This window comes from Nelumbo lutea, chromosome 6, assembly GCF_056320005.1.
Source record: "Nelumbo lutea isolate HS-2025 chromosome 6, American lotus-T2T, whole genome shotgun sequence".
Taxonomy (NCBI): domain Eukaryota; kingdom Viridiplantae; phylum Streptophyta; class Magnoliopsida; order Proteales; family Nelumbonaceae; genus Nelumbo; species Nelumbo lutea.
Window position 1 is genome coordinate 51984398 of NC_142689.1, and position 11431 is coordinate 51995828.

The 11431-nt window shown below is 43.1% G+C and overlaps 1 protein-coding gene across 2 annotated transcripts; it reads left to right on the forward strand.

The window, feature by feature from the left end:
- The first annotated feature begins 5061 nt into the window (after positions 1–5061).
- On the forward strand, positions 5062–11098 carry LOC148848888 (3-methyl-2-oxobutanoate hydroxymethyltransferase 1, mitochondrial-like). 2 transcript variants are annotated; one of them, XM_088948488.1, is made up of 5 exons: positions 5062–5755; positions 5889–6095; positions 6175–6321; positions 10490–10543; positions 10625–11098. In XM_088948488.1, exons 1-5 carry the CDS (start codon positions 5330–5332, stop codon positions 10883–10885), a joined length of 1095 nt encoding a protein of 364 aa, XP_088804614.1. In that variant the 5' UTR covers positions 5062–5329; the 3' UTR covers positions 10886–11098. The 2 variants fall into 2 exon arrangements, with proteins under 2 accessions (XP_088804614.1, XP_088804615.1); XM_088948489.1 differs by lacking the exon at positions 6175–6321 and having other exon boundaries at positions 5241–5755.
- The last annotated feature ends 333 nt before the right edge of the window (positions 11099–11431 follow it).

Consider the following 11431-nt stretch of genomic DNA (forward strand, 5'->3'; position numbering starts at 1 on the left):
CCACCTGAAAACCATCTCATGGTCTCTATGGGCCCAACACTTACCCTAAGTGGTCCCTGGGCAAAGCCACCTTGTATCACCCAGGGACTATGGGCAGATGCAAGATTGGCCCATCAGGTATTATCCTCAATGGTCTTACAATTAACCTCTCAGCCCATAATGATCATACACTGCCCGACAAGAGAGCACCTCTCTCTCGGCTGCAAGGAACAATGTTGCACTCTCTGCTTATATGGATCCCGGGAATAAAAACCTTTTGCAAATCATTTTGAAACCATAATATATATACTTTTATATCTCATATAAAATATATTTTGCAAAACAAATCTCGATGATTGAAATCGGCTACCGGCAGTCTTCGTTTCCATCGGTGAGAGTGCATCCCCGATCATTACCTTTGTCTGAAAAAGGGGCTGATCTTGTCACTATCACCCACTCAGATGAATTCTCTAACTGTCCCAACATACCCAGATTTTGACCCCCGCTAAGGATCTCACTGATTGGTATATCAAAGACAGCCCAATCCGACACCTAGTGCAGTATCATAATCGAGTCTATGGGTCGGGTGTAACTTTCTAGTTTTGCCCATCAATCTCCAAGGTCCAGGGCAATACTGGAAATCTGGTCCAGTTCAAAGATTCAATTAATCCTACATTATATGTGCCTAGGTTCCACCCTGGCAACTGAGACAGGCCACCCTAACCGACTTGGTGGCACCACAGTGTTAGCCTTGTCAGGATAGGTCCCCCCAGACCGACCCACTAGCTGTGAACATTCTAAACTAACACGAATCTCATTAAGTGTCCAGTTTAAGGGTATTATACAGAAACATACCCAGGGAACATGAATCAAATATGCACTTTTATTCATTTACAATAAACTCATAAAGTACATCATCTTGATTGAAACTAAGGGCATACAAAACTGTTTAACACCAAGGCTTGGGCTTTGATAGCTGGCCTTGGCTTGTACTTGAGGTTGAACTTGGAGAGCTCGATGACCCATTTTGTTAAGCATCCTAAGGTCTCTGTCTTGGTGATGATGACTTTGAGTGGTTGATTTGTGAGGACCATTATGGTGTGAGCTTGGAAATATGACTTGAGCTTCCTGGCCGAGACCACCAAGGCGAAGGCTAACTTCCCCACCTTGGGATACTTGGTCTCGGCATCACAGAGGACCTTGTTGAAATAGTATATTAGCCTCTACACTCCATCTTCTCTGTTCAAGACCGAGCTGATGGCCTCGTCCCCAACTGACAGGTGCAAGCACAAGATCTCTCCGGGAAGGGGACGAGTAAGGAGGGGAGGTGAGGTATTTCTTCAGTTCATCAAAGGTGCGTTAACACTCTTCTGTCCATTGGAAGTCTCTTAACTTTTTTATGGCTCGGAAGAAGGGTAGGCATCTATTGACTGACTTTGACAAGAAGCGGTTGAGGCTGGCCACTTGGCCTATCATTCTTTGTGTCTCCTTCACTGATCGAGGTGGTGCCATATCCAACATAACTTAGATCTTCTCTGGGTTTGCCTCTATGCCTCATTGAGTGATGACAAAGCCCAAAAATTTGCCTGAGGTGACGCTGAAAAAACATTTGTTGGGGTTAAGCTTCATTTTGTACGTCCACAAAGTGTCGAAGATCTCAGCCAGGTCTGAGGTGTGTGCTTCGGCTTTCAGGCTCTTTACCACCATATGATCCGCGTAGGCTTCGACGTTCCTCCCCATCTGATTCGTTAAGGATTTGTTGATGAGACACTGATAGGTTGCCCCGGTATTCTTGAGGCCGAAGGGCATGACCTTATAGTAGTAGGTGTCATGCTCAATAATGAATGAGGTCTTCCTCTCGTCTTTGGGGTGCATCTTGATCTGGTTATATCCGGAGAAGGCATCCATAAAGCTGAGTAGTCCATACCATGTGGTGGCATTGATGTGGTGGTCTATCCTTGGCAAAGGAAAACTGTCCTTTAGATAGGGTCGGTTGAGGTCTAGGAAATCAATACAGATTCGCCATTTCCCATTAGCTTTCTTTATGATTACCACATTCAACAACCAGTTAGGGAAGTGTACCTCTTGGATGAAGCTGCCATCGAGTAGCTTGTCAACTTCTCTCCTGTGGCCTTCCAACGCTCTGATGAAAAGTTCATCTTTCTTTGACGAACTGGCCTAGAGCTTGGGTCCACGCTCAGCCTGTGAATAATGACCGATGGGTCAATTCCGGGCATGTCAATGGCAGACCAATCAAAGACGTTGGCATTAGTTTTGAGGAAGCTTACCAATTCAGATAGGCTCTCTAGGGAAGGTTGGACCCGTCATGGATCGTTTTGTCAGGCTTGGCCTTGTCTAGGGGAACCGAGATGAGGTCCTTGTCCATTTGGCCTAGGCTCATTGGTTCCTCCCTGAGGTTGAGGCTCTCAAGTGGCAATGCTTCTTTATTTTTGCCCTTTAATGCTACCACATAGAACTGACGAGCTACTTGTTGGTCCCCCCGAACAACTCCGATGCCATGCTTGGTGGGGAACTTGAGGGCAAGGTGGTAGGAGGAGATGGCTGCCTTGAGTACGTGGAGGGATGGCATCCCGATGATGGCATTGTAAGGGGAGCCAATCTTCACGACAAGGAACTCTGTCATCCTCGTAACCTGTCGAGGCTCTATTCCTACCGTAATTGGTAGGGTGATTCTTCCTTCTAGCCGAACTACATTTCCAAAGAAGCTGACAAGTGGGACATTAGTAGGCTAGAGGCGCTCGAGCGCCAGCTGTTTACCAAGTGTCGGCATGCATGGAGATCACCAACGCATCATCATGGGATGATGGCCACTGTTTACCAACACATCATCAGGCTGGAGGCAGCTATTTATCGAATGCATCATAGAAGAGGATATCGACTAAGGAGTCGTTGTTTACCAAGATCCTCTTCACCAAAAAATTTGGGAAAATGGCTGAGATCACCAACGCATCATCATGGGGGATCGTAACCCCCTTTAGGTCCTCATCTATGAATGCGAGGGCTTTGCTCTACTTCAGCTTCTTCGGGGCTGGCCCTTGGATGTTTAGCTGCCTGGTGTAGGCCTTGCGAGCCGAGTTTGAGCCTCCAATGATGACGTCTATGACACTAATGAGCTATTGGTGTTGTTGCTGCTGATGGGAGGACAAGGCCCCGGCCTCGCCTCCAATGTACTGCTTGAGGTGACCGCGGCGGATGAGGGACTCTATCTTGTTTTTCAACTCGTAGTAGTCCTCGGTGTCATGGCCGATGTTGCGGTGGTACTTGCAGTACTTTTTTGGGTTACCCCTCTTGGGGTTCCTCTTCATTTTCTCAGGCCACTTTACATACTCGTCCTTGCTAACCTGCATCAAGATCTAGATTTGGGTGGAGTTAAGTGGCGTGTATTGACTATAAGCCAAGGCCAAGGCCAAAGGATTCTTGTTGTCTTTGTTGTTGTTGTTGTTGCCGTGATGGTCTCCGTTCTTTCACTTCTTCTCAGGGCCTTCGTGGTAATGCTCGGCCTCCCTTTCTTAGTGGTCACCGGCCAAAGCCTCCTTGGCCGCGATGTACTTTTGGGCCTTCTTGAGGAATTCTGCCTTAGACTTCAGCGAGGTCTTGGATACTGAGCACTTCAGGGTTGAGCCGGGTAGGAGGTCATTGATGGCAGCATGCATGGAGACCATCGGGTCGAGATCTCGGACCACAAGTTCTTCCTTTTTGAAGTGGTTGATATAAGACCGCAGACTCTCACCCTGCTTCTTCTTAACTTGACGGACGTCAGCGAGACGACGCTCTTCTAGCATCTCTTGTTGTTGATGAAGTGGGCGAGGAACAAGTTGGCAAACTACTCCCACGAAGTGATAGAGCGAGGTGGGAGGCCGGAGAACCATTGTTGAGCTGACCCGTGACGGTTTCCTGGAAATTCCCGCACGTCAGCTCGTCGGAGTACCCATAGAGGATCATGAGCGCCTTGAAACTTTCTAGGTTGTCATCGGGGTTTGATGTCCTATCGTACATTTCTAATATAGGAGATTTGAAGTGCGAGGGGAGGGGCTTGGACATGATGTCCAAGGTGAAAGCATCCATCCTTCCAGAGGGATGGCTTTGATTGGTCGAGGCTTCAGCTCGGCTTTCTCTAACTTGACGAAGCACGTCCTTGATGACTCTGAGCTGAGCTTGCAATTCTGCAATCCGAGGGTTGAGGGGGACCTATGCCCCTTCCTTGTCCTCGCGGACTCGATGGGGGTTGTCCCGGATCCCCGAGTACTCAAATGCGGGGTTGTGACCGTTCCGTCTGGCACGACGGTCATTGAGGAGGTCACAGAGGTCGGAGACGTGAGAGGGAGAGGCACGGCGTCTGACCTTGGCCATAGAATGGGGGCTATGATGACCATGTCATCCACTTTCGTCCCAGGAGTTGTCTCTTCTTCGGCAGCGGGGATGTTGTTCAAAGTCCTGGCGGTTGTCGCCAGACTAAGCTGATTCTTCCCCCTTCGGCTAGGAGGTCTTGCGTGTCGAGGTGGCTGGCTGGCACGTTGACTGCTACCAGATTTAGAGGTCTCGCCCTGGTGGGAGTTGGCGGGGTCGAGGGCTAGCGGGTCCATAGACTCGCGCTGCCCCTGGTGGCCCGACACCTCGACGGGGTGGCCTCCTACCTAGGGACACACCTCCTCGATGTGCCGAGCGAGGTGGTCCAATTGGTCGAGGACCGCTTAGAGTTGTTAATTGGTGACCAGGTTCTGGGCATTCCTGGTGTTTCGTACCATATTGATTGGAACTTAGGGGTGTTCTTGATTATAAGTTAGATTGAAGGAAGCCTTAGCGATGTTCCCATAAACGATGCCAATTGTTGCTGCTCGAATTACCCAAGGTCAACATTGTCAATTCACTCCTAAGCCCGAGGAGATCTGAGGTGTTGAAAATCTAAGGACAGATGTGATTGAGGAGCGAAGTCCGAAGTGGGGGAGATCCGAGGCCCACAATGTTTGGTATCCGAGGTGAGGAAGGATCTCGATGTTGGTTCTACAATGTCAGAGGACATGTATGTAGCGCATACATACGATATCACATCAGGAATAAACTAGACAGATAGAGTGTCCAATTCCCGCTTTGCGCCGAGCTAGGTAACGCGCCAGCTGATTGGCTCTGCCTCACTGCGACGCCTAACACGTGTGAGTCCTGCGATTGGTCTGGGCTATCTGCGCCTACATCAGCGGACATGTATGTAGCGCAACCCAAATGTGTCCTTTCCTTTTAGAGCCAACTTAACACCCAATTGCCATTTTCAGTCCCAACTCCCAAATTCCTCCAACATTGCCAATCTCCCTCCTCTCTGGTTCTTCTGTTCAAGATGGTAGTGCCCAGCATCCTCTCCAGAGCTGCTTCTTCTTCCATCTTCTCAAGAGCTGCTTTTCTCCTTTTCCATCTGAGACGAATGAGCAACGTCCCCGAAAACTCGGTCTACGGCGGACCCAAGCCTCAGAACCCCAATAATCGAATCACCGTCACCCACCTCAAACAGAAGCACCGTAAGGGCGAACCCATAACCGTCGTCACCGCTTATGACTATCCATCAGCCGTCCACCTCGACGAAGTCGGCATTGACGTCTGTCTCGTCGGTGACTCCGCTTCCATGGTCGTTCATGGTCACGACACCACCCTCCCCATCACTCTTGACGAGATGCTCGTCCACTGTCGAGCCGTCGCTCGTGGTGCCAAACGTCCCCTCCTTGTCGGTGACCTCCCTTTTGGCACCTATGAGTCATGTCCTCAGCAGGTAAATAATCAACTATTATGATGTAGCATATCAACACCTTAAATTTTTTCTGCATTCTCTTATCTCTGACTTGCATAATTTGTTATCCAAATTTGGCCAATTTTGGTTATGTGCTCAATTTCAATCATGGTAGGCAGTAGATACAGCCGTTAGAGTGCTCAAGGAAGGCGGCATGGATGCAATTAAATTGGAAGGAGGGGCTCCTTCCAGAATTACAGCGGCGAAGGCCATTGTTGAAGCTGGAATTGCGGTTATGGGCCACGTTGGGCTCACCCCTCAAGCAATTAGTGTTCTTGGAGGGTTTAGGCCTCAAGGAAGAAATGCTACCAGCGCTTTCAAGGTTTATCTGTTCTCTCTTTACTTGTTTGTCTCCCTCTATATTGTTCATTGATTGAAAACAAGCTGTTAGCTTAGTTCAGGTTGTGGAGACAGCACTTGCTTTGCAGGAGGCCGGATGCTTCTCGGTTGTCCTGGAATGTGTTCCAGCACCTGTTGCTGCGGCTACAACATCTGCCCTCCAAATTCCCACCATTGGTATTGGGGCTGGACCTTTCTGCAGTGGGCAAGTAAGTTACTTAGGCTCAGTTCGGAAAGAGTACAAATACAAATATGAACAGTACAAATACATACAAAATGATATAAATACAAGGTTTTGCACTCTACATATTTGTATTTGTACTCCTTCCAAACTGAGCCTTAGTTATTCCTTTCCTCCCTTTTGGTACTTGCACCGATTATGAAGAAATCCTTGTATCATTAACCGCTTTATCTTACAAATACAAATATGAACAGTACAAATACATACAAAATGATATAAATACAAGGTTTTGCACTCTACATATTTGTATTTGTACTCCTTTCAAACTGAGCCTTAGTTATTCCTTTCCTTCCCTTTTGGTACTTGCACCGATTATGAAGAAATCCTTGTATCATTAACCGCTTTATCTTAAATAAGTGTAAGGAAAATGGTGTTATAATCTAGGGTTGGGTGTTAAAGATATTGAGTTTGTATAGTTAATTAACTGGTTATCCCCTTGTTAAGCACAGAACAATTATTTTATTTTTTATTTAAGCATTATAATGCATCTAATATCATGTAAAATCTATGCATTTTAGTCATGAACAGGCAAACCTGTTGAATTTTGTGGCTCCCGTAGGGACCAAAGCAGTACTGCACAGCAAGAGAAGAGAGAAAATTTAAAAGGTGGCTATTTTGGAACATCCCATTTCTTTTAACATCCCATATCTTTTGAATTGATAAAGATTCCTCGATAGACAAGTTTTGAATTATTATACACAGTTTTATTAAAAGGGCCCTCATAAGATTGTCTTTTGAAGAGGGGAAAATTTATGATACGGAAAAGGTATGGTATGGAAAGAGTTTTGACCAATAAAAACCCATCCATGAACACGTTTATGATTCCAGTTTATTGGTCAGTTGTTTTTTGGATATCATATCTTTTCCATATCATAGTCAAACCCTTTGAAGAGATATATATTCCTTCATGAACTGGTTTTTATTATTATACCAAAAGGCATCTTTAGGTAGTTATTAATATAGATGAAAATGTAAGTACATATTACTCAATGTGGAACTGAATGGCATCCCTACTATGCCAGTTTGCCCAATGGCTATTGTTTGATGCATATGACCTCAGAGCAATCTGAGAGGAACAAAAAATCTTAGAAGCCTTTTGGGTGCTTCAAGCTATGGACTACAGTTTCTAGAGCAGAGTAATAGCTACAATGATTTCTCAAAATATTCTGAAATTTGTCAATGCTATTACTTCAACGAGGGAGGAATGCATTGGCTGTTAGCTTATATGGTTAGAAACTTAGAAAGTAGTACTTCTATTGTTAACCTCTTTCCACCATCATTTTCCCCATTAGAATGATATAAGGGCTATTACCCAATTTTGATTCCACCTATCAGGGTGGACTGTACAGACCTAACCTTTGGCATTTCTTGAATGAAGTTGCTTCTCTCAGACCTAAACCTCATTCTCACACTTGTCAGCCTGCCACTTTACCATTGCACAAAAAAATGTCCCCTCCATTATTAGAATCATAGTAGTATGGGAATATTTGGTTTCTTCAAAGGATTGAGAATCTGAGATAATGTGAAAAATGAAAATTGAAAAGTTCAATTGATTTTGAATATTCTAACACTTTCCTCATCAATTGTGGAAAAAATGTTTCACTGAACACAATTAATTGATGACACGTGATGCCAATCACATATACCTTGAATAGTAGTTTTCGGTCATATATCATTGTGTCATGTGGTTGTTCATGATGCCAATTCCACATTGAATAACATGAAGAGTAAACTGTTGTATAACTATAGAAGCATAGATGGTTGTGGTTCTCCATAAAACTGTGTAATAACTTTTAGGGAACATAGGATCCGTTTGGTAAGAGCTGAAAGTGCCGAACTGAAAAGCTTATTGTTTTGTCTTTTAGACTCAGTTTGGAAGGAGTACAAATACAAATATGTATAGTAAAAATACATACAAAATAATACAAAATAAGGGGCTTTGCACTCTACATATTTGTATTTGTACTCCTTCCAAACTGACCCTTAGTGAATAAGTTTTTAAGGAGTCTATGGTCTCCTTGATGGCTGAAGCTGAAGTTGAGTATATCACTATACCCATGAAAATTTTATTATTTAATTATTTAACAACTAAAAGACAAAGCAATAAGTCTTTCAGTTCAGCAACTTCAGCCATTATCAAACGGATGCTTAGAATTTGATATAATATTGTTGGTGCGAAAGGGTACATGAAGAAAAAAATGTCAAGCTTTGTATCAGGTCCTATAGTTCCAAAAATATAAATTATTAAATAATAGATACCAAGTAAAGGCCTTGACCATGTTCTGATGGTTAGAGGAAAATGTAGAGATCTTAGAACCCAAGTTCTTTAATGAAATTCTTTAAATACAAGAGGTCGTAGAGTATTTTATAATCAATAACAGGAATTGCATAAAGATCAAAAGGGAATAAAATCATTGAAAAGTAAGGGCTTCCTGATAGGCAAGCCCAGGTCTTCAGGCCCCAACATATGTGATACAATAAAAAGCAAGAGCTATCCATTTCACTCCTCATCCCTAGAATTTAATTTGGCAACCCCCCTGGACCTCTATTATCTCCATGCCCAGTGAAAACATCAGGCATAGTCCCTGTAGAAGCACAATAATTTCCATTCTAATTCGATCATTATGCCCAACTACACCCAAGTAATCTATGATCATCATGTAGAGTCTCTGAAAAGCACCCATATGTCTAATGAGCCTAGATTCCAAAAGGGAACAATAATCAAAGTTGAAAATGGGGACATAGATGATGGAAATCTTGAGACAAAGTACCAATTGTCTTGGAGGCTGATTTGAAGAAAATATGATCAATATATGAATGAAGCTGCCAAGTCATTACCAAAACGAATTTCCTTGAAAATCAATGTATCTTATTCCATTAGTCCAGAATAAAGAATATCTTAAGGTTAAATGTCATAGGATTGATTTGAGGAGCAACCACAGGAGGATGGTTGAATTGCAGTACTTGTTGGTCAACAAAGTGGATAAGAAACAAAAACAACAAAGAACAAATGCCTTTAACATGGAAAATGAAAGTATCTTAATTCGGTAAGACATGGGACAACAATTGCAGCCCTGCTACAGAGAAACAGAAAAAAGTTACACATGATAGTGCATAAGTTATGCAATTCAAAAATAAAAACAAAAAGAAGAAAACAGAATCACAGTGGAATTTTGTAATTATAAACAGCTCCAAGGTCTAAAATGGTAAAATCAGAAACAGAATCACCTTGTTTATGTTGGTAATTTTACAGAAGTATTTTGTGCTTCCAAATTATGATCCCAAGCTCTCAAATTCTGTTGTTTATGACCATCTCATTGCAGTAGCTTCTTCCATTTGGCCATTGCAATGGTAATTGCAGTGCAGAAAATGCCTTAATGTACTATCTCAATCTTGCACAGGGTGAGTTTGGATTGGATCACCAAACTGTCTTAATTCCCCTGCATAGAAAATGCTTTAATGTACTATTAGCCATCCTCAATTTAATGGTTGGGATTCTCTACATTTTTTTAACTCCATTCTTATTTGTTTAGTACATTTGTTAAATATCCTAAAGTGAACAACTCATCCGCTTATAATTGAACATTCAGAATGATTTTGAGCAAAAATAGGGGTTACTTTCACAGTGGAAAATCCTTATGATGCACTTTCAATGTGATGTATAAAACTCGGATGTTCATTGTAAAGGGAGAAATTTGCAATTTGAAAAGCATGGTTGGGCCTTGTTGCAATGGTTGGGTTTCTCTATTGCAACCTGGATGATTAGGATTCATATCTTGGAAACAGCCTCTCTGTGTATAAGCAGGGGTAAGGTTGTGCACATCTGTCCCTCCCCAGACCCCACATTAGCAGGAGCCTCATGAACTGGGCTGGAAAGCTTGGTTGGTATTACCACCCAATTTCCAATCTCAGTCCCTACATATAAACTCCAGTTCATTGTAGCTTTTTTCCATATAACTATAATGATTTGCTTTATTGGTTTTGTTTTTGGGCTGATGGTTGGTTCTGTATCAATTGATAGATAACTAATACCTTCATAAGCTGTTTTAATATCCTGTGTATGGAAGATACATGCTACCTCTTTGGTCAGAGTAAACCGTTTTAGTTATTAACTATGGATTTAAATATTGATGCAGGTGCTAGTCTATCATGATCTGTTAGGAATGCTACAACATCCTCATCATGCCAAAGTCGGTATAAGAATTGATATTCTGCTTTGAAATATTTTACTGGTGAATGGAGAAGGTTTTCTGAAGGGCTACTCTTTACAGGTAACACCAAAGTTCTGTAAGCAATATGGGCGGGTGGGAGATGTCATCAATAAAGCTCTTTCACAATATAAGGAAGAAGTGACCAACCGATCTTTCCCTGGTGCTGCGCACTCTCCATATAAAATTAATACAACCGATCTTAATGGGTTCTTGAATGAATTACAGAAGTTGGGGTTGGATGAAGCAGCATCTGCGGCAGTTGCTGCAGCCCAGAAGACTGAGACAGTTGGGGCACTGGAGGGAGGGAACCCAGTTGACTGAGCACAAATTATATCCATACTTGTAGCTCCCCCTTCCCCAACCAGGCAACCATAATAGACAAACACACTCACACACAGCCTTAATTGTAACAAGAGTCGTAATTTTTGTGCAGTATTAGCATATTGTTAGTTTATTTGGTTTCCATCTTATTTTTAATTGGGATGTTTAAAGGACGGAAATTACTACTAGTAACAACAGCTTTCCATTATACAACGTGTGCTTCCAATATTTGCATCCATACAAAAATGAAGCTATTCAGCGACCTCACCTAACAGCTTAATTTCCTGACATGGTATCAGAGCTTGTTTGACCAAACGATTTAGTGTTTGAACCTCTTCACCCCAAGGTATTGGGTGGGTCTGTTTTGTCAATGCTTCAAGCCCGATATTCATGTGAGGGCTAAAACCCTATTCAGGGACATCACCTAATAGTTTCAACTCCCTGAAATTTCAAATATAAATCTGGGGCATCTAGTTAAACTTGTTAAAAGCAATATACTGTGACATTTTCAGGATTACCTCACACCAAGTGGACTATTTGGGTTCG

Excerpts from the sequence above, each read along its gene's own strand:
- LOC148848888 (XM_088948488.1), top strand. The coding sequence starts at position 5,330 with ATGGTAGTGCCCAGCATCCTCTCCAGAGCTGCTTCTTCTTCCATCTTC. Across the intron at positions 6,322-10,489 it reads GACCTTTCTGCAGTGGGCAA|GTGCTAGTCTATCATGATCT; the intron begins GTAAGTTACTTA and ends ATATTGATGCAG. Across the intron at positions 10,544-10,624 it reads AACATCCTCATCATGCCAAA|GTAACACCAAAGTTCTGTAA; the intron begins GTCGGTATAAGA and ends TACTCTTTACAG.